Here is a 20,319-nt window from a genome sequence, read left to right on the forward strand (position 1 = left end):
ATCCCAATTTCAACAATACATCACATGTTCAGACAGAGATCTGCAGTGATAGTCTCGCTCATCAAAAAATGGTGAGAAAGGTTTTCCAAGACAGAGTCGTCTGCTTCCAGCACGAAGGTGTCTGGTGAGGTTGGGGGAGCTGGGATGGCTTTGTGCTGTGGCTAGATTGCAGCAGAGTGACTGGAACACAGAGGCTCTGATTTCTGCATGGGTAGTCGAAGAGCAGGTGGTCGCAGCACTGGTAGTTTTTGTCCCATGCTGTGAGATGTTGTAGTCTGTCTAGATGAGACCTTGTAGAGACACTGCCTGACTGCTTTCTTGGTTTCATTTCACAGAGCAGCCAGAAACAGTAACTCCTCTATTCTGCCATCTTGGATCTCCTCCTAGATATAGCCCATTTTGTTGTTCTGCTGAAGATAGACCTTTTTCTTGGCCCTTTTGGAAGTTTAGACAATTATTTTTTATGGCCCTTATGCTCCTTCCTTACTCTTATGTAGAGTTTTGAAAAATGATGTTGATACAAAGTAGGTTGGACCCAAAGTAAGAGATGCTTGACTGGTACAGCTTGAGACCAGATGTACATGATGTACAGTAAAAATGTTCAAGGAAAGATATTTCATACTATGTGTGTGTACTCACCAAAATAGTTGTATGAGAACCCTGTAGGTAGAATTATTTGAAGACTGGTTAAGCACATATTGAATCCATTTTAAATTCTTCTTTTAGTATTTCTTTCTTTGTAAATCTGATTCACATATTTGAGAATATATATTAAAGTAGAAATATCCTACTTTATGGAATGATTTTAATGAAACTATGTTTCACACTCAAGCCCTGTGATTGGGTTCATTGGGCATTTAGCATAGATGTGAGGTAATTTAGTTGTGGATTTTTGTTTTCAGTACTCCATTTTATTAAGTTGGGTTTCTTCAGGGATCTAGTAACTCTTTAAAGAGGGATAGATACAGCTTAGTTGGTTAATCAGAGTGCATTTTATAAACCAAAATACTTTTTTATTAAACCTTTTTTTTTTTTTTTTTTTTTTGAGGTACAGGGAATCAAACCCAAGGCTTTAAGAATATAGAACAGGGGGCTGGGGATGTGGCTCAAGCGGTAGTGCGTTCGCCTGGCATGTGTGCGGCCCAGGTTCAAATCCTCAGCACCACATACAAACAAAGATGTTGTGTCCACCAAATAGTAAAAAAATAAATATTTAAAAAAAAAAAAGAATATAGAACAGCACTCTACCATTGAGCCACACCTCCAGCCCCAACCATATTCTTTTAATTTGAAAAGCTCTTTTTTGTGAGGCTTAATGCTTTGTGAACCAATGCTCTATTTTATTTGCTTTAGAATATTGTATAAGCTTCCTATATTACTCCTACTGGTCCTATAACAGTTCCTGTTTTTTTTTTTATATTTAAAGTTAGAAAATGTTATGCTTTCTTAAGTAGCTAATTCCCTGATTTATCAAAATGATGCCAGGTGTGTGCTTCATGAACCTGTATTTTGCAATTGGAGCCTCTTCATTGATGCATGCTTCTAAAGAAGTAAGTTGACAAGTCAGTGGGGACCTGTGAGGTGTAAAAATAGCAGTGCTTTTGCTAATGTACAATTTTGTTTGAATTTGAAAAAGGGCACTTAACATAGGAATTAAAGTACAGAACACGCAAGTCTAATGCAAGTCCTAGGAGCAGCACTACAGTTGTTTCCTAATGGGATAATCTCAGAAACAAGTATTAAAAGACACTTTAATCTGGGAATATCTGAAAGCCCTTTGATTCTCAGTGTTTTGTGTTTTTTTTTGCTTAATTTTTTTTTTTCCAAGAGTGGGGATTGAACCCAGGGTCTCACACATGCTAGGCATATCTTTAAGCCTTTTCTTATTTGAGACAAAGTTTCACTAAATTGCCTCTGAGTAGCTGGGATCATAGGAGTGTGCCACCTTGACTGGCTTCTTGTACTTGCATAATCAAATCAGCAAAACAATAGGAATATTGACTTATTCATCTTGTCAGCAGTGAGAAGAGTCATGTTAACATATAGAGCTAACTTCAAGTTAATAGTCTTTAAAAATATAAATATGAATTACCTTGGTAGTGAAGAAGATACACATATCTACATATTTGTATTTGTGCTTATACATTTACATATATACATACACCTAGTTTAGTAAGGCATCCATCAGTAATTTGCATTTAAGTAGTATTTGAGAAGAAAGTAGCCTACATTTTATTGATCAAAATTTCTTATAACTGAGCCTTTTAAAAAAATTCAGTTCATAAACTGCAAGAGGAATTTATATTTATATAATTAGATTTGCTAGAGACTGTGTATGCTGTTTTACAAAGAGAAAATGTCAGACTAATTCCTGACTATTATTATAAGCCACTAAAATGAGACAGTGAAAAAACAAAGTTGGGATGGAAATATTCCAAAAGAAATGTTCTCTAAACGATGAGTAAAGTTATAGCATTACCATATATCTTCAGAAGAATACAGTTGTGGTGGGGTTTTAGTAAACTCTAAATAAGGAGCAGTAGCAAGAAGCTATTTTTTTTTAAAGAGAGAGAGAGAGAGAGAGAATTTTTTAATATTTATTTTTTAGTTCTCGGCGGACACAGCATCTTTGTTGGTATGTGGTGCTGAGGATTGAACCCGGGCCGCACGCATGCCAGGCGAGCGCGCTACCACTTGAGCCACATCCCCAGCCCCCCAAAATAAGATTTTTAAATCTTATTTTAAGCAATCTTTAGGGTTTGTTAGGAATATTTACTTATATATCCTATGTGTGTGTGTGTGTGTGTGTGTGTATGATGAGTTTTAAGTATAGTTTTAGATAACCAAGTAATTAAATGGATATTTTACATTGAATATTAAACAGAAATTCGTTGAGTGTGGTGTTTCATGCCTTTAAGCTCAGCAACTTTGGAGGCTGAGGCAGGAGGATCGCAAGTTCAGGGCCAGCCTCAGCACCTTAGTGAGGCTCTAAACAATTCAGCAAGACCCTATCTCAAAATAAAAAATAAAATGGACTAGGGGTAAAGCACCCCTGTGTTCAATCCCCAGTACCAAAAACAAAACAAAAAACAAATTATATTTTTAAATGATGTGTCTTGATCTTCTAGATTTTCTTGGCATAGTATCATATGGTGATTTTTTTTTTCATTTGAAAAAATAATAAAAATGATCCAATACTATTAACTTTGAGACTAATAGACTGATAGTTATTTGGTAACTATAGTCTTGGCATCATCAGTGAAGCCCTTCTTACTGATCACTTAAGTACACTTTTAAATTCCCCTTGTTTAAATTATTGTTCATTTTTAGAAAATGTCTCATCCTTTTTAAAAAAAATATTTATTTTTTAGTTGTAGTTGGACACATTACCTTTATTTTATTTATTTTTATGTGGTGCTGAGGATTGAACCCAGGGCCTCCCACGTGCTAGGCAAGCGCTCCACCGCTGAGCCCCAGCCCCAGCCCCAGCCTGAAAATGTCTCATTCTTAAAATAGGTTGCTTATATTATTCCCTGCCTGAAATGTAAAATACAAGTAACTAAATTTGAATGGGCTCTCTTAAGGTTAATATGTGGCTGCTAAAGATGATGTTTTGTAATGGTTTTAGTAGTAGCATTTAGAGTATTTATTTTTAAATTTTCTCAGTGTATTTGTAAAGCTATAAAAATAAGAGGAAAAAGCCTAATTTCATTTTTTAAAATTCTTCTAATTGGATATTTGAAACACCAAGCCTCTGGCATTCAAAGGACTTGATAAATAAACAGGAAGGTTATGCTTGGAAAGTCTGTAAATTTTTATCAACTTAGGCTCATCCTCTAAGTTTGGTTTGCTTTTAACTATTTATAGTTAGCCTTTTACTAATCATATGTAAGTGTTGCTCTATGCCTATAGTTATAGTTTGTATTGCAATTTAACTTAAAATCTCTGTAAATTCCAGTTACTTGGTGAGCCTATCTTTCACATTCAATTCATTATTGAATATTGTGAAAAGAATATAACAAAATTTAAATTTGGAGTTCTTTGGTGGTTATAGGGAAAGAGTCTTATGTGAGGAATCTTCTAGGCTAAACAACAAAAACAAATTTATAGTTACTTCCCATTCTTGTCTTTTTTTTTTTTTAATGGTGTAGGAAATCCAACCCAGGTTCTTGAGCTTAATACCAAGCACACCCTTTACCTTTGAGCTATACCCCTAGTCCCTACTTTCCATTCTTACCTGTTTACAAGAAGCCTACCTGAATATAGAAAACAATTGTTTGTATCAAAATTCTCCTTAAATTTTCTTTGGATAATACATTTTGAACTAAATACAAAGGAAGGTAAATCTAGTCTCAGGTAGATTTGTTATATCGTATTTTGGTTCATAGGCATTCTGGTCAGACGATATCTTACATGGTCCAGAAAGAACATGCTCTGAGGTATATTTGAGTTAATTTGGACTACCATGTTGAATGTTTATGTTGGGCAAAAAATACAGAATTTAGGGTGACCTTTGCAAACCCCAGATGTAACTGATTTTTTGAACCTGCTGTGGGAGTAGCTTTGAAAAAAATGTAACTTACTAAAGTAATTCTGATTAAGGAAAATCTGGAATTATTTTTCTGTGGCTGCTTTTGGTGAATTTCTTCAAAGCATTGTGGTTTGGAATCTAGCAAATAAATAAGACATATTTATGTTGGAAACAACAACAACAAACTCTACCCATAAAACAATTGTTGTAAATTAGACACATTTTGGAGGCAGGGGGAGGCCATAAGGCCAAATTTTTACTTGCTAAAGAAATTACATAAGTGAGAAATTTCCCTCTTTTCTGTTGCAAGGAAGGATGGAATGTATGCTAACAGAAGAGGAGCACTTCATTTTATTTAATGTGAAGTTGTATTTAATATCTGCGTTTTTAGTTCTATTTGTTATCTATTGCTTTTTCTCAGTTTTATATATTTTGTTTTTGCTACCTTCTGTTTATTCTCTTTTGCTTACTCCAAGTATAGAAATGCTATTGTGAATGTATCAACAATTGTCCTAACCCTCTGACTGGGAGACAGATACATAGGTCAAGGATTTAATGACTAGAACTATGACTTTAGGGACAAACCAAATTAAAGATATGTTTTAAAGAAAGAAACCAATTTCTAGGGTTATATGGCTGTCCTCGTATCTATATTCTTCAAGATTATCTGCTTTAACTCTGCATTATATGCGTTCTCCCTGCATCTATCCATAGCATCAAATGTTATCTCTACTAATGACTAATAATTCTTTATACTTCTTGATTTTTAATATAAACTTAACATTTTCAGTTGCCTCAAGTTTTTAAGCTTAAGTTACCTTCATATACCTCATTTTTCACATTATTCTCTCTCTCTGATCTGCCTACTCACCAGTCTGTTCCTTTCCCAGTATGTACTTACCAAGGTTAATGTATTTAATGGCCTCTTCTCCTTCATAGTCTGGAAGGCTAAAAATTAAGAATCACCTTTATCTTGCTGCTGTTTTTTATATGCTAGCTAAATCATTAGTTACCAAGTATTCTTTTTCTATACCATTACTTAGTTCTCTCCTTTCTATTTGTAGGAACTGCCTTGGTTTATTGTATGTCAGGCCTTGCCTGTTTTTTTTCTTCTTTTTTTTTTAATCTTTGCAACAGTATGTGAAGAAGGTTGCATTGCCTCTTTTTAATATCATATTTATAGATTAGGCCTGAAGAAATTAATTGACATGCTGTTCAAACACAAGGAAATGGTGGCACAAGGATTTGAGGCTGAGTGACTTTAAAAACGAATCTCTCAAGGCTGGGGATTAAGCTAAGTTGTAGAGCATTTATCTAGCATACTTGAGGCCCTGGGTTCAATCCCTAGTGCTGCAAATAAACCACAAAACAAAACAAAATAAAAAACCCAGTTTCCACTGTGTACTCTTTCATGTTACACTTTGGGTCCTTCCCTATTGCATACCCACTCATCTTTCTTTTTATCTTAAGCTAGTTATATGGAAACATTTCTGGACCTGTGAACTGGTCATGCTATTTGATGCTCTAAGCCTTTGCTGTCCACCTGGTTCCCTCAGTTTGATTTTTCTATCTCAACCCCTGTCTGCTTGGTGAACTCTTTTCCTTCAAGTACCTGTTTAGAAATCATTTTCTACAGACTTCCTCACTATCACCATCTCCATCTCTAGGAATTACTACAAATATTGTTAGGTTAAGACAGTTGTTTTCCATACTGAAATGGGATGTGGTCTCTTTGAGGACAGCAATACATTTACTCTTTTTAGTTCTGTTAGTCTTGATTGTAATTTGGAGATAAAAGGCATTCTGTCTTTATAAGAAGCATAGTATACTTCGTACTTTTTTCGAAGGAAACTCTAAATGTATTTAGAGTTTTATCTTGTAAAATTATTTAGATGTATCTGGCTTATTTATGCATTTGTGTAGGTTAGGCATTTATTGAGTGCTTACTAGCACTAGGCACTTTGCCAAGTATTTGAGATAGAGGGAAAGACTTGGGGAGAATAGTAGAAAGATTTGAATAAAGCCAGTACTTTTCTATAGGGTGGTAATGTAATAACAGGATCTGACTCTCGGTGAAAGGCTTTCTTAAAAAATATTTATTTATTTATTTATTTTAGTTGTGGTTTGACACAATGCCTTTTTTAAAAATTATTATTTTTTTATGTGGTGCTGAGGATCGAACCCAGGGCCTATGCACTAGGTGAGCGCTCTACCACTGAGCCACAACCCCAGTCCCTTGGTGAAAGGTTTTGATTCTGGTCTCCTAGCAGAGTGCTTTCTACTTAGTAGAAAGTCAGTTAATATTTGTTTAATTAATTAGACTGTTATTGAAGTAATACAAAGTATAAATTTAAGATGTTGGGATGTAATTTTTTTCTCCTGTTTTGACATTTAAATTTATTTTAAATTATTTATGATAATCTGTAGAAATTCTTTGAGAAGGCATATTATATCAGTAAGTTCAGTTGCCATTATATGTTAGAGTAGATCTGTATATGATAAATGCTTTCTGGTGTACATGCTTCTTTCTCATAACAAGGATGATGTCATTGATGGGGTGAATAAACTTCCCTAATACTTTGTTTTATGTGTTTATGAATTATTGCTCAAAAGGTGATCCTTAAGATAGCTTATAAAATGTTTGTGAAGAGTGGTTTTCCTCCTTTATATGTTCATTTTATTGTATTATCCTTTCCTTTTAATGTAACTTGCCCTTACCCCTTATCCTCCACACCTTTTTTGTTTTTGCAGTATCTCTTGCTCCTCCTCCTCCCTCCATCCTACAGGTAACTCCTCAGTTACCTTTAATGGGATTTGTGGCCAGAGTTCAAGAAAATAGTAAGTTTATGTCTTCTTTATGCTGTAGATCAGATTATAGGCATAAAATGTCATTTATATATGATTGACTGAATAGTCATTCATTCACTGATACTTCAACTATTTTAATATTATGAATAAGTCACTGTATGATTGGCTATTGGGGAATGATAAAATAATTAAGATGAAATGCTCTACTTTCAAATAGCTTTATTTATTTTTATTTTTGCTTTTTTTTTTTTTTGAGATAGGTCTCAATATATTGCCCTGACTGGCCTTATACTTGTGATGCTCCTGTCTTTGGCTCCTCAGTTGCTGGGATTACAGGCATGCTCCATTTGCCCAGCTTTCAAATAGTGTTAAATCTGGCAAAATCTGAAGTAGGAGTGTGTAACTCAGGGTTTGAGTTTGATCCTTAGCACCCAAAAACCCCCAAAATAACCAAAATAAGAGTAAAAAGTTATAGTTGTAAAGATAAGTCAAATATGAAAATAACCAAAATAAGAGTAAAAAGTTATAGTTGTAAAGATAAGTCAAATATGAAATCACATCTGAGGAGATAACTCTTTAATCACCAGATATTCCATCTTTTTTTTCTGGGTTGTTCAGATAAGTAGTAGTAATCTTGTTTCCCCCTACTGAACTTTTTGATTATTGTAGGTATTGAGACTCTCTCCAGTTCTGTGATTCTAAGTGTAAAAAGGGCAATGCCATGGTAGGGCTCAGGGAACCAAGCTGCCAGTTTATCTTCAAAGATGCCTCACAGACTGGCAATGAGTTTACCTTGGTTTGTTGTTTAGTGTTAAAGCATGTGGAATTAGATAATTAATTTATTGGCACATTGAGTCTCCTCCTATGGAAGCATTAGGGAAACTCAGGAAACTTTACATGTATAAATCAGGGGACCTGTGTCAACATTCAATGAGGAATTGCTGTCACAGAAACCAGTGCACATAGTCTGTATGATAGGTGATTTCTTTTATTGTGATTAGCCTACATAAGGGCCCACATCGAAATCTTAAGGCTACATAATGGGCATAGAATCTGAACTAGGGGAATTATAGTTGATCTTTGAACAAGAGGTTTGAACTATTGAGCAGGTTTGAACTGCTTGGGTCACTTAGGTGGATTTTTTTTCTTTTTAATTTGTCACAGTTTAAAAAACTCATCAACAATTGTGTTAGCCTAGATATATAGAAAAATAAGAACAAGTCTATCAAAAATGCACAAAATATTTATGGATAATAGTATTATAATTTACTGTCATAAAATATATACAAATCTATTTAAAAATTTTCAAAACAGGCATAAAATTACTCATAGATCATATACAACATCATGCACAGTTGAGAGTATAAATAAATGTAAAGATGCAGTATTAAATCATAACTGCATAAAAATAACTATAGTAATACTTAACTACTGTAATAATTTTATAACTACTTCTTTTTGCTATTTTGCTGAGCTCATGTATTTCCAGTAAAAGTGTTTCAAGTATCAACTTAAAAGGTCTTGCTTCTAAACAGTTCATCTCTCTAGTAAAATTGTGTATTGCAGTAAAAGTGCTTCCACAGTTCTCAAGTTTTTCACCTTATATAGTTCATATAATATGCAAAATGTGTTAATCAGCTATTTGTTATCTGTAAGGCTTCCTGACAACAGCAAGGCTATATTAATACTTGAGTCTTGGAGCTTCAGAAGTTATATGTGGATTTTTAACTGTTACGGGTGGATGGGGAGACCCTAACCCCCATATTGTTCAAGGTCAATTGTACATTAATTTAAGATTTAATGTCATCAAGCAAAAGTAGCCCTATGCATCTTTCTTATAACAATAATGGTGTGTCATTGATGGGATGAAAAGATTTGCAGTCTGTTGCTGAGGATTCTTTAGAAATGGGCATCGTCAATAGTAGAATGCAAGTTCTAGGAGAACAAGAACTTTGCCTATTTTGTTCACTGGCCTTAAAAAAGTGTTTGATACATAGCAGGCACTTTTGGTCCCTCCTTTATTTGTGCGCCTGTAGCAAACTTAAATGTCCCTTCTCTATCAACACATTTTCTTTTTTTTTTTTTTTTTTTTTTAAAAAAGTTGTGTTAGTATTTTAACTGGTTAAAATCCAGTCTCACTGGCCTGGAAGCTCAGTTCTTTCAGTTACCTTTGAATTTCTATTTGTTGATTTCTAAAAATATCTTCTGTTTTTTGAAAGGTACCTCATGAATTCTTGGAATGTTTACCACACTCTGTTTTTTTAAGAGATTTTCTTACATTTTAGAGCTATATTCATATATAATTAGTTGATTTAATGTTTTTAAATTATGCCATTGGAGCCATTTGTTATTTTGGCTCTCATGTGACCCATACTGGCTCAGGGAGAAAATGTCTTCTCAGCCAGGTTTAGCTTAGCCAACTTGTGCCTAGCACAGCCCATAGGGTGATTCTTTGCCAGGCTTAAGACGTTAAATGTTGGGATGGAAAGTTACCATTCTCTGTTCTTTTAAAAAAAATTGCTGCATCCAAAGAGCAGACCAAAGAGAAAAGGATTTAATCAAGAGTATCAAAATTGAAGGAATTTCCAGTGTTCCATATAGCCATATAAGATGGAAAGTTGAAGTATCATTACAATAAGAGAAATTTTCTCCCAACACAAATCCAATTTAATCACATTGATTAAGAAAGAATCTTGAAATTTTTCTTTTTTTAAAAAAAAAATTATCATGATGAGCATGCATCACATTGATTAAGAAAGAATCTTGAGGGGCTGAGGTTGTGGCTCAGGGGTAGAGTGCTCGCTTAGCATGTACGAGGTGCTGGGTTTGATCCTCAGCACCACATAAAAATAAAAACAAAAATAAAGGTATTGTGTCTAACTACAACTAAAAAAATTTTTTTAAAAAGAAAGAATCTTGAAATTTTGCTTTTTTAAAAAATTATCATGATGAGCATGCACTTTGAAGAATTCCGTTCAGTTGCTGCTACGTGTTCTACCTCACAAGGTGTTCTGTTCTCATTCAGAACAAAGTAGTTTGAGCAGTTTCTGGAGTTAAGGTCAGATCTTGATATCAGTGTTGAATACTAATGATCAATTAGGCAGGAATGTCTCTGTAGAAACTAAAGGATTATTTTCTTTTAAAAAAATCTAGGCTTGAAAGTTGAATGGCTAATGAAACAGGACATCATTGGGTTTCATCAGTAATTAGAGTTGGAAAGTTTGTAGAAACACTGAAATTTTTCATCAACAAACCTCTGGATGCACATGATAGATGATTTTCAAACATTATTGTAACAATACTACCTGTATTTTAAAAAGTCAGTTCCTAAATAGGTCACACTATCACAATTAATTGCCTTTTGGAGTCTTCCTTTTTTTTTTTTTTTTCTTCTTTTCAGGTGTTGGGTGGGGTTTGAACTCGGTGCCTCTTCTAATATTGAGCAACATCCCAGCCCAGGGACTGACTGTCTTTTACACCCCTTTCTGTAGTCATATACATTTTTCACACACCAAAGTATAAAATAAAAACTTTTTCATACGAGGTATGTTATGACTAATATACAGACAAGGCAGGACTTAGACATTCAAATGTATGTTCTCCTCTTCAAAGCATTTGCCTTGGAAAGACATATACCTTTCTTTTAGAATTACCTTTAAAATTCTCAGGCATATTATTTTGAAGATGCTTTATGATAGAAAATATTTACTATGCATCAAGTGTAATGTTTGGAAGAAGTCTGGAATTACTTGGAACCAGTTATAGTGAACCAGTTATGCTGGAGTAAAAAGTGCAGTAATGATTCGGTTATTCTTTTTAAAATCCTTCTGTGGCTGCCCATTGCCCTTTGGGCAAGTCCAAACTGCTGTAAGGCCCATCTTGCTTTGTTCTCTTCAGCTTCCTATGCTTTCTGCTGAACTTTGGATAGTTCTTTGAAGGTTTCCTGTGTATCTTTTTCTTTATATATAAGATGAAATATTCATGATGCATACTACTTCCCAGACATTTATTACTATCCTTCAGATCTGAGGAAGCCTTCCCTGACTCACATAAAAGATTTGGTTTGTGCAAAGTGTTCCTATAATATCTTAAAGCGCTTATTAGATTTCATTATAAATGAAAGTTTCGTTGTCCATATCTCCATGACTTTGCCCACTAAACTTTTCTTAGTGCTGAGCATCATACCTAGTCATAGTAGGCGCTCATTTGATGTTTACTGAATGAATACATTCAGGTGATCTTCCACTTACTTCTGTGAGACTAGTTAATCTTGGAAATCCTGTTTTCTCATCTATAAAATTAAGATTTAAAACACTATCTCCCAAGGTAAAGGATAAATGAAATAATGTATTATAAGGTGCTAGATTCTCAAGTAATTGAACAATTTTAGGTAAAAAATGGGAGCTTTTGGTTGTCTTATTAAACTGGCTCTCAAGAAGTTATAAGAAAAGTAAAAATGGCCAATGACAGCATCAGGAGTAATTTTTTTTTTTGCAGTTCAATTTTTTTATTTTAATAAAATCAGAATATGCACAGCACATGTCAGGAATAATTTTGTAGTGCAATTTCTCAAGGTGATTGTCCTGAAAGTTCCTTTGGATCTGTGATTTTATACAGTTATTTGCATCAGTCTCTTTACCTTAGAAATACAAATAGAGAATATTGTTATTTCTCAATGTATCCCTATATAATTTTTCATAAACTATATGCTAAAATCACATGTATATCTTTTGTTCATTATTAAATCATACAACTAAAGGATTTTAAAATAAGTACATTTTTAAGTTTGTAGAGTAGGATAAGTGCAGAGGGCATAATAGACAGGAAGAATACTGAAATAGGACAGAGTAGGTTGTTGTTAAAGCTGATTCTCACCAGAAATGATCTTACAAAATCCATTTGATTCATTCATGGACTTAGATAAGAATAAGGAATAAACAGGATTGCTCAGAGAATTTAATGGACTCAATTTGGTAGTTCATAAGAATTAGTGCTGTTTATTAAAACTGGGCATCTGACAAATGCAGGTTTATTCATTTTATTTTGTTGGATTGTGCTCAAGTATATACCAAGCATTTTGAAAGTTTTGAGTTCTCTGAGTTTTAGATGTTTCACACCTGAGATGTGAAAGCAGATCTCTATAGATTTTAGATTTTTTTGATAGTTAAATTACTCTCCAAGTACATTCAGACATTTAACCTAAATCATAAATTAGTTGAAATTCTTTTTTTCTCTAAATTAAAATTTTTTTAAGTTGTTGATGGAACTTTATTATTTATTTATTTATTTATATGTATTGCTGAGAATTTAACCCAGTGCCTCACACATACTAGGCAAGAGCTTTTACCACTGAGCCACAACCCCAACACCAGTTGAAATTCTTTAAACAAATAAAACATCTTCATGGATGAAGTTACTCAAAATTGTTTGATTTTTCTTCCCAAATTTAATAAAATGCTATTTTAAAAAATAATTGAATGTAGATTATTAAAATTTGACCATTCCTTGGGCTCATTTAAATTTGTTATAAGAAAGATATGGTTAAATGTCCAGATTAATATTTCTAATAACTCCTTCTTGAATATAGTATAAAGCCAAACCAATATTGTACTGATTCATTTGAAAATAAGATTATGTATTAGCATAAGAAGGTTAGAGAGGGTCAGGTACTAGTAATTTTTTGGGTTAAACTTTATTCATCATCCATCAGCAGTAACACAAAGGGGAGGGAGACCAGCATGCTAGATTTAGAACATATTTAGTGGCAAGACTTCTTCTCTCCACTTATTTTTTGATAGGTTATTATTTTCAAGTCTAGGTTTATATTTCATGAATCTAGAAGCTCTGCTTAATGTGTAGTTTGTTGTCAGCTTCATACATTCTTAGTTTCAGATACACCACCTCCACCACCACCTGTGGAAGAACCAGTCTTTGATGAATCACCCCCTCCACCACCTCCTCCAGAAGATTATGAAGAGGAGGAAGCAGCTGTGGTTGAGTATAGTGATCCTTATGCTGAAGAGGACCCACCATGGGCTCCAAGGTCTTACTTGGAAAAGGGTAAGTTTCAGAAGGCTCTGTGGAGGGATGGGAAGACATCTTTAAATAGAAATTAAATTTGCTGGTAATGAAGATAATCTTATTTGTTTTTTACTGAAAAATTTTTGTTTATTTGTATGATCTATTCAGTTTAAGGTTCATAATTTTGAAAGTCATATTAGTAAATTTTTGTGAACATTTGATTACTTTTTTAATTGATGGGTATCTGTTGTTCCTATTGCAATGCTTTTCACAAATGAATCCTATAAAACACAAGTCACCAGCGGGAGGTTCTCTATTTCCTTTGAAATGCTCTAGGAAGAGGATTATTTTCCAAGTTATTAGTTATTTTTGTCCTCATGGCTTTAGAACATCATTATTCTTTTTAGAACATTATTTTTAGTCATCCTATACCAGATAGTTCAGTTAATGTCTATGTAGGAAATATTCTTTGAAAAAATAATGGTTTCTTGGTTGTTTGCATAGTAGTATCAGGCATTTCTTTTAGTGGAAAGCTTCTCTGAGTATATTAGCTACCCATGACATAGCACCTTAGGACATGTTTCCAAATCTTATCCACTTGGAAAATAAAAAATGTGTGTTATTTGGAAGGAAATTTTCTGTAAAAGAAATCAAAGCTACTAACCTAGTATATCTCTATAAACTGCACAGTAGAATTACCTGGGGAGCTTTTATTAGGAAATAGTGAGCTCCACTTGTGGACAAGTTGGAGAAATAGTAATCAGATTTATATTACTTCCTAAACTGAATTCAGGAAAAAAAATTCACAAAAGTTTTTCAGACATTCAACAACAGGCAGTGACAAACTCTGACCCCAGAAAGAAGAAAATGTAGGACTTTTTGTATAACTTTTATACATCTGAAATGATGTTGCAGAAGAAAGGATCAGCAACCTTGATTTTATGGCAATAGAAGCTATTCAAAATGAGGCACAGGGGAAAAAAAACAAAGTAAAAGCAAAAATAGAAAAAATAGAAGACAAAAATAGGTCAACAGATATGTGGGACAAAATCAGATAGAATTTTTTTGGGGGGCGGGTACCAGAATTGAACCCAGAGGAGATTTACCATTGAGCTACATCCCTAGTTCTTTTTATTTTAAAAATTTGAGACAGTTTTACTGAGTTACCCAGGCTGGCCTTGAATTTGTAGCCTTCCTCCCTAAGCCTCCCAGGTCCCTGGGATTACAGGTGTGTGCCATACCACCCAGAAGATAGTGTTAATAAATATATGTGTAATTGGAGTCCCCAGGAAACATGGAATGAAAGAAAAAGATTTGATGTAATAATGGCCAAAATGTTTTCACAGTTGATGAAACTACGTTTAATTATCTATTACTATCTAACAAGATATTCCAAAATTTAATAAATAAGGCAACATTAATTATATTCTCATTTTTCTGTATGGCGTAGCTAAACTTTCTGATTCAGTGACATTCACATGGTTGCCATTAAGGTATCAGCTGAGGCTACAGTTATCTCTAGGCTTGACTGAGGGAGAATTTTCTTTCAGGTCATTGGCAGGAATCATTTTATCATGTATTGTTGACCTGAGAACCTTAATTTCCTTATTGGTTATTGACCAGAGGCTGTGTCCATCAACAACTTAAAAAAAGATGCAAACCAAAGATATTAAGTCACATTTTTAAAGAAATTGGGTAAAATGTCTACTTAAAGTTCTTTTCTTAGCAAAAATATCCTTTTTAAAGACCATTATAGACCAAAAAGTGGGAGGAGCTAGGAATTCATGACTAACCGATACATACTAAGTAATTTCACAAGGAACTTTTCCAGGCAGAAGAAAAGTAATACTTGCTGCAGTCTCAGGTCTACGAAAAAGGAGTGGAGAGTAAATGGTGAATATGTAGTTAAATACAAAGACATTTTCCTCATATTTTAATCCTTTTAAAAATGACAAATAAATAATGAAATAGCAATGTATTTTTAATGTTATTGTATTTTTATCCTCTATTTTATTAATTTTTATGTGGTGTTGAGGATCGAACCCAGGGCCTCACAAATGCTAGGCAAATGCTCTACCACTGAGCTACAACTACAGCAGTCCCTAGCAATGTATTTTTTAGAACAAATATAAAAGTGACTTCACTAGCATAAATTATGAAAGGAGAAATGAATTATACTTTGATAAAAGTATAAGGTAGTGTACTTTCTGAAGGTAGAGTGAAATAAAGATGGTTTGTATAAATACATAGATTAATATAACATATACAATACTTATGTATATAAACATACACTGTGTGTATGTGTGTGTGTGTGTGTGTGTGTGTGTGTATGAGATAGAGTGTAAACCTTAGAACAAGCAATAAGTACAAAGAGGGTTAGCTATACATTAATGTATACATTAGCTAATATATAGCTAAACCTCTACTGTAGGACAGGAAATTGAAATATAAATAATACTTGGGTCATAAAGGCAGGAATAAAAGAAATAAAAACTGGATGAGACAAATAGAATTTGAATAGCAGGATGGTAGATTAAAACCTAGCCTATCAGTAATTGCATTAAATGGCTAGGTGCTGTGGCACAGAAACTGGAATTCCAGCTACTTTGAAGTCTAAGTTGAGGATAACAGGTTTGAGGCCATCCTGGACAACTTATTAAGACCCTGTCTTAAAATAAAATAAAAAGCACTGGACTATAGATCATTGATATAGAGTATCCCCAGTTTCAGTCTTTAGTACTTTAAAAAAAATGCACTAAATGTAAAATGTTTAAACAGACTGAATTTAAAGACAGAGATCAAGAGGTTAGATAAAGAAAAGATCCAAACATTACATACTCTTTACAAGAAACCCACTTTAAATGTAAGAACATTTTGGGTAAAGGTGAAAAAACATTTATCAAAAGAAGGCTGGCTTGGCTATATTAATATCAGACAAAATTGATTTCAGAGCAAGGAATATTACCTTCAATAAAGATGGACATTTTATAAAAACAAATGAATTATCTTATTAAGAGAGCATAACAATCAAATATGTATACACTTAATAATAGAGCTTTGAAAAGCAAAAATAGAAAAACTGGAAGGGAAAAATACAAATCATAGCTTTAGTTAGATTTCAGCATTCTAAAGTTTTGTTTTGTTTGTTATTAGAGATTTAACCCAGGTGTACTTTTACCATTGAAGTACACCTTCAGCCCTTTTTGTTGTTTTTTTGAGACAAGGTCTTACTAAGTTGCGGAGGCTAGCCTTATAGGCGTGCCTCACCATGTCTCTGCTCAGCATTCTGAAGTTTTTACATAAGTAGAAAATCAGTAAGGATGCAGAAATACATGAACAATATTACCAACCAACTCACCCTCATTAAAATGTATGGTACATTTTATCTATTAGCTACAGAATGCATATTCCCTTAAAGCATTCAAATGCACTGAATTCATGTTCACCGATAGAACGTATTCTGGGCCACAAAGAAAGGTCTTAATATATATAGACATTTGAAATATTGCAAAATATGTTATTCAAATATAGTTGAAATAAATACCAGAAATAAGTCTTAGAAATCCTAGAATAAGTTGGATGTGGTAGTGTGAGTCTGTAGAACCAAATATGTAGGAGGCTGAGGCTGAGACTGAGGATTGCTTAAGCCCAGGATTTGGAGACTAATGTGGGCAATGACCTCATCTCCTAAAACAAAACAACACAAACAAACAAAAAAATTCCCACCATGATAGAAAGAAAAACCCAGCACAACAGAAGTTCCCAAATATTTGGAAATTAAATGAGATAACTTCATTGTTTAATGAAGAAATCTCAAGCTGGGCACAGTGGCACATGCCTATAATCCCAGCAGCTTGAGAAGCTGAGACAGGAGGATTTGGGGTTAAAAGCCAGCCTCAACAAATGAAAGCACTAAGTAACTCAAGTGAGATCCTGTCTTTAAATAAAATACAAAAAATAGGGCTGGGGATATGGCTCAGTGGTCAAGTACCCTTGATTTCAATCCCTGTTACCCTCCAAAAAAATCTCAAGAGAAAATAGAACATAATTTAAAAAGTACTTTTTAGTTGTAGATGGACACACTATCTTTATTTATTTATTTTGTGGTGCTGAGGATCGAACCCAGTGCCTCACATGTGCTAAGCAATGAGGATTGGGCTACAACCTCAGCCCTTAGAACAAATTTGTAACTTGATGAAAATAAATACAGTGTATTGATGTGTGGGACACAACACTTAGAAGAAATTTAGAGCATAAAATGGTTATGTTAAAAGAAGTTTGATAAAAGATACAATTATCCTTATCAGGAATGAAATTAAAAGGGCATCATTGACAGATTTTACAGAAATTAAAAGAATAATAAAAAATATATGAGCAACTTTATGCCTATAAATTCAACAACTTAGATGATATGAACAAATTCTCTAAAAGGCATAGACAACTCAAAGCTCATTCAGAAAGAAATAGGTAAATTAATAGCTTTATATATTTTAAAGAAATTGAGTTTAAAACCTTCCCACAAAGAAAACTTCAGGTACCCAAATGGTGTCAATGGAAATTCTAACAGGTATTAATAAAAGAAATCAATAGTGCTCACAATTTTCCAGAAAATAGAAGTGGAAGTAATACTTCTCAACTGATTTTACAAGGCTCTCATTACCTTGATAACAAAATTATACAGGCATTATTAAAAGAAGAATCTTAAAGATTACCTCATAAACAGAAAAAAATTTTAAGGTCAAATGTAGTAATTTATGAAAAAGATAATATATCATGACTATATGCAGTTTATACTGGAAATGCAGGGTCAACCTAACGTTTGAAAAAATCAATCTGTAATTCATCATCTTCACATTAAAAAGAAGAAAAAAAACATTGACATCTCAGTTGGCACAGAAAAAGTTATTCAGCATTCTAGAACACCTATTTGTAATGAAAATTTTAGCCAACTAGGAATAAGAAGAAAACTTTCTCAGCCTGATAAAAGGCATCTGGAAAACTTGCAGCTCACATTAATACTCAAGTATGAAGACTGAATATTATATCTCCTACAGTCTGGAACAAAGTTAGTGGTATCCATTCCTATTATTTGTATTCAGCATTGAATCTGAGGTCCCAGTCAGTGCAGGACTGAGCATACAAGTTTTAAAAAAAAAAAGCAAAACTGTTTTTATTTGCATCCTAAGGAACTTATAGAATAAAAGTTGGTAGAACTACATAGCATGCTTTTTATTGTTGTTGTTGGCTCTGGGAATTGAACTCAGGGGCACTCAACCACTGAACTAAATCTCCAGACCAATTTTGTATTTTTATTTAGAGACAGGGTCTCACTGAGTTGCTTAGTGCCTCGCTAAGTAGTTGATATAGAAAACTAATTGCATTTTATATACTAGCAACCTTTGAAATGTACAAAACCATGCTTTTTCTAATATAAAAAATCTGAAATATTTAGAAATTTAATAATGCAAGGCATTATGAAAACTGTAAGACATTAAGAGAATTAATGAAGGTCTTAAATAAATTGAGATGTATAACATGTTCTTTGATTATTAAGAGACTGGTTTTCCTCATATCTGTAGATTCAGTGCACCTTCAATAAACATTTAGCAATCTTTCATATAGAAATTGAATTCATTATTCCTCCCCATGATAGGGCAGAGGAGTTGAAGGGGAAGGGAGGGGGCATGGGGTTATTAATGATGGTGGAATGTGATGATCATTACTATCCAAAGTACAGGTATGAAGACATGAGTGTGAATATACTTTGTATACAACCAGAGAAATGAAAAATTGTGCTCTATATGTGTAATAAGAATTGTAATGCACTCTCTTGTCATATATAAATTTTAAAAAAGAAATTGATAAGAGGTTGTAAAAGTTATATTTACCTAACATAGTCAGAAATTTTTAAAAAATAATATTGGAAGATTTAAATTGTCTGATTTTAGGGTTTTGTAAAATTATAATACTCAAGACATTGTAGTGCTGGGAGACGTATAGAAACACAAATCAATGGAGTGGCACTCAGAATTCAGAAATTGGTCCACACATACTGTTTGACAAAGGTGCAAGGTAATTGGATAGGAAAAGGATAGTGGTTTTTTGTTGTTGTTGTTGGCTCTGGGAATTGAACTAAGGGGCACTCAACCACTGAACCAAATCTCCAGACCAATTTGGAATTTTTATTTAGAGACAGGGTCTCACTGAGTTACTTAGTGCCTTGCTAAGTTGCTGAGGCTGGCTTTGAACTCGTGATCCTCCAGTCTCAGCCTCCCGAGCGGCTGGGTTTACAGGTGTGCTGTGCCACAGAACCCGACAGAATAGTGTTTTTGATACATAATAATAGGGCAGTTGGAGAGCCATCTATACTATCTTTAATTTACCATGCTTAGAAATTAACCTGAAATGAATTTTGGACCTGAATTTAAAACCTAAGCTATAAAACTTCTGGAGGGAAATACAGGACACAATTTTTGTGATCTTGGGTACAGAAAAATATTTTTTACAGAATAAATATATGAAGATCAAAAGAAAAAAATGATAAACTTTTCTTCTTCAAAAGATACTATTAAGAAAATGACAAGGCAAACCACAGACTGGGAAAAAATTTGTAAAATAACTAAAATAAACAGGATAAAAAAGCAGATTGAAACACACTTAACTGAGTAGATAAATGAATGGCAAATAAAACACAGGAAAAGGTGCTCAACATTATTGGTTATTAGGGAAATGAAATTAAAGCCATCATGAACCAAACTAAAGACTACTACACACAGTGTGGGATGGCTACAGTTAAAAACACAATACCAAGAGTTAGGGTGTGGTTAAAACTGGACCTTTTACACATTGCTAGTGAAAAGGTTTTAGCCACTTTAGAAAACACTTGACAGTTTAACAAGTTAGAGAATTACCTACCATCCGATCTGGCAATCCTCTCCTGTGTATTTACTTAAGAAGAG

General features: G+C 33.5%; 1 protein-coding gene across 39 annotated transcripts in view; it reads left to right on the forward strand.

Moving 5' to 3' along the window:
- The window catches only part of Abi2 (abl interactor 2), a 196,664-nt gene that overhangs the window by 142,922 nt on the left and 33,423 nt on the right, over positions 1–20,319 (forward strand). For 21 of the 39 annotated variants that reach the window (XM_040294769.2, XM_040294771.2, XM_078017881.1 and 18 more), the window contains 2 exons: positions 7,283–7,369; positions 13,226–13,399. In XM_040294769.2, the coding sequence (XP_040150703.1) occupies positions 7,283–7,369; positions 13,226–13,399 (261 nt within the window). The remainder of the gene's footprint in view (positions 1–7,282; positions 7,370–13,225; positions 13,400–20,319) is intronic. The other 18 variants (XM_040294773.2, XM_040294774.2, XM_040294743.2 and 15 more) reach the window with 1 other exon arrangement.

The sequence above is a fragment of the Ictidomys tridecemlineatus genome, chromosome 7 (assembly GCF_052094955.1).
Source record: "Ictidomys tridecemlineatus isolate mIctTri1 chromosome 7, mIctTri1.hap1, whole genome shotgun sequence".
Lineage (NCBI taxonomy): Eukaryota > Metazoa > Chordata > Mammalia > Rodentia > Sciuridae > Ictidomys > Ictidomys tridecemlineatus.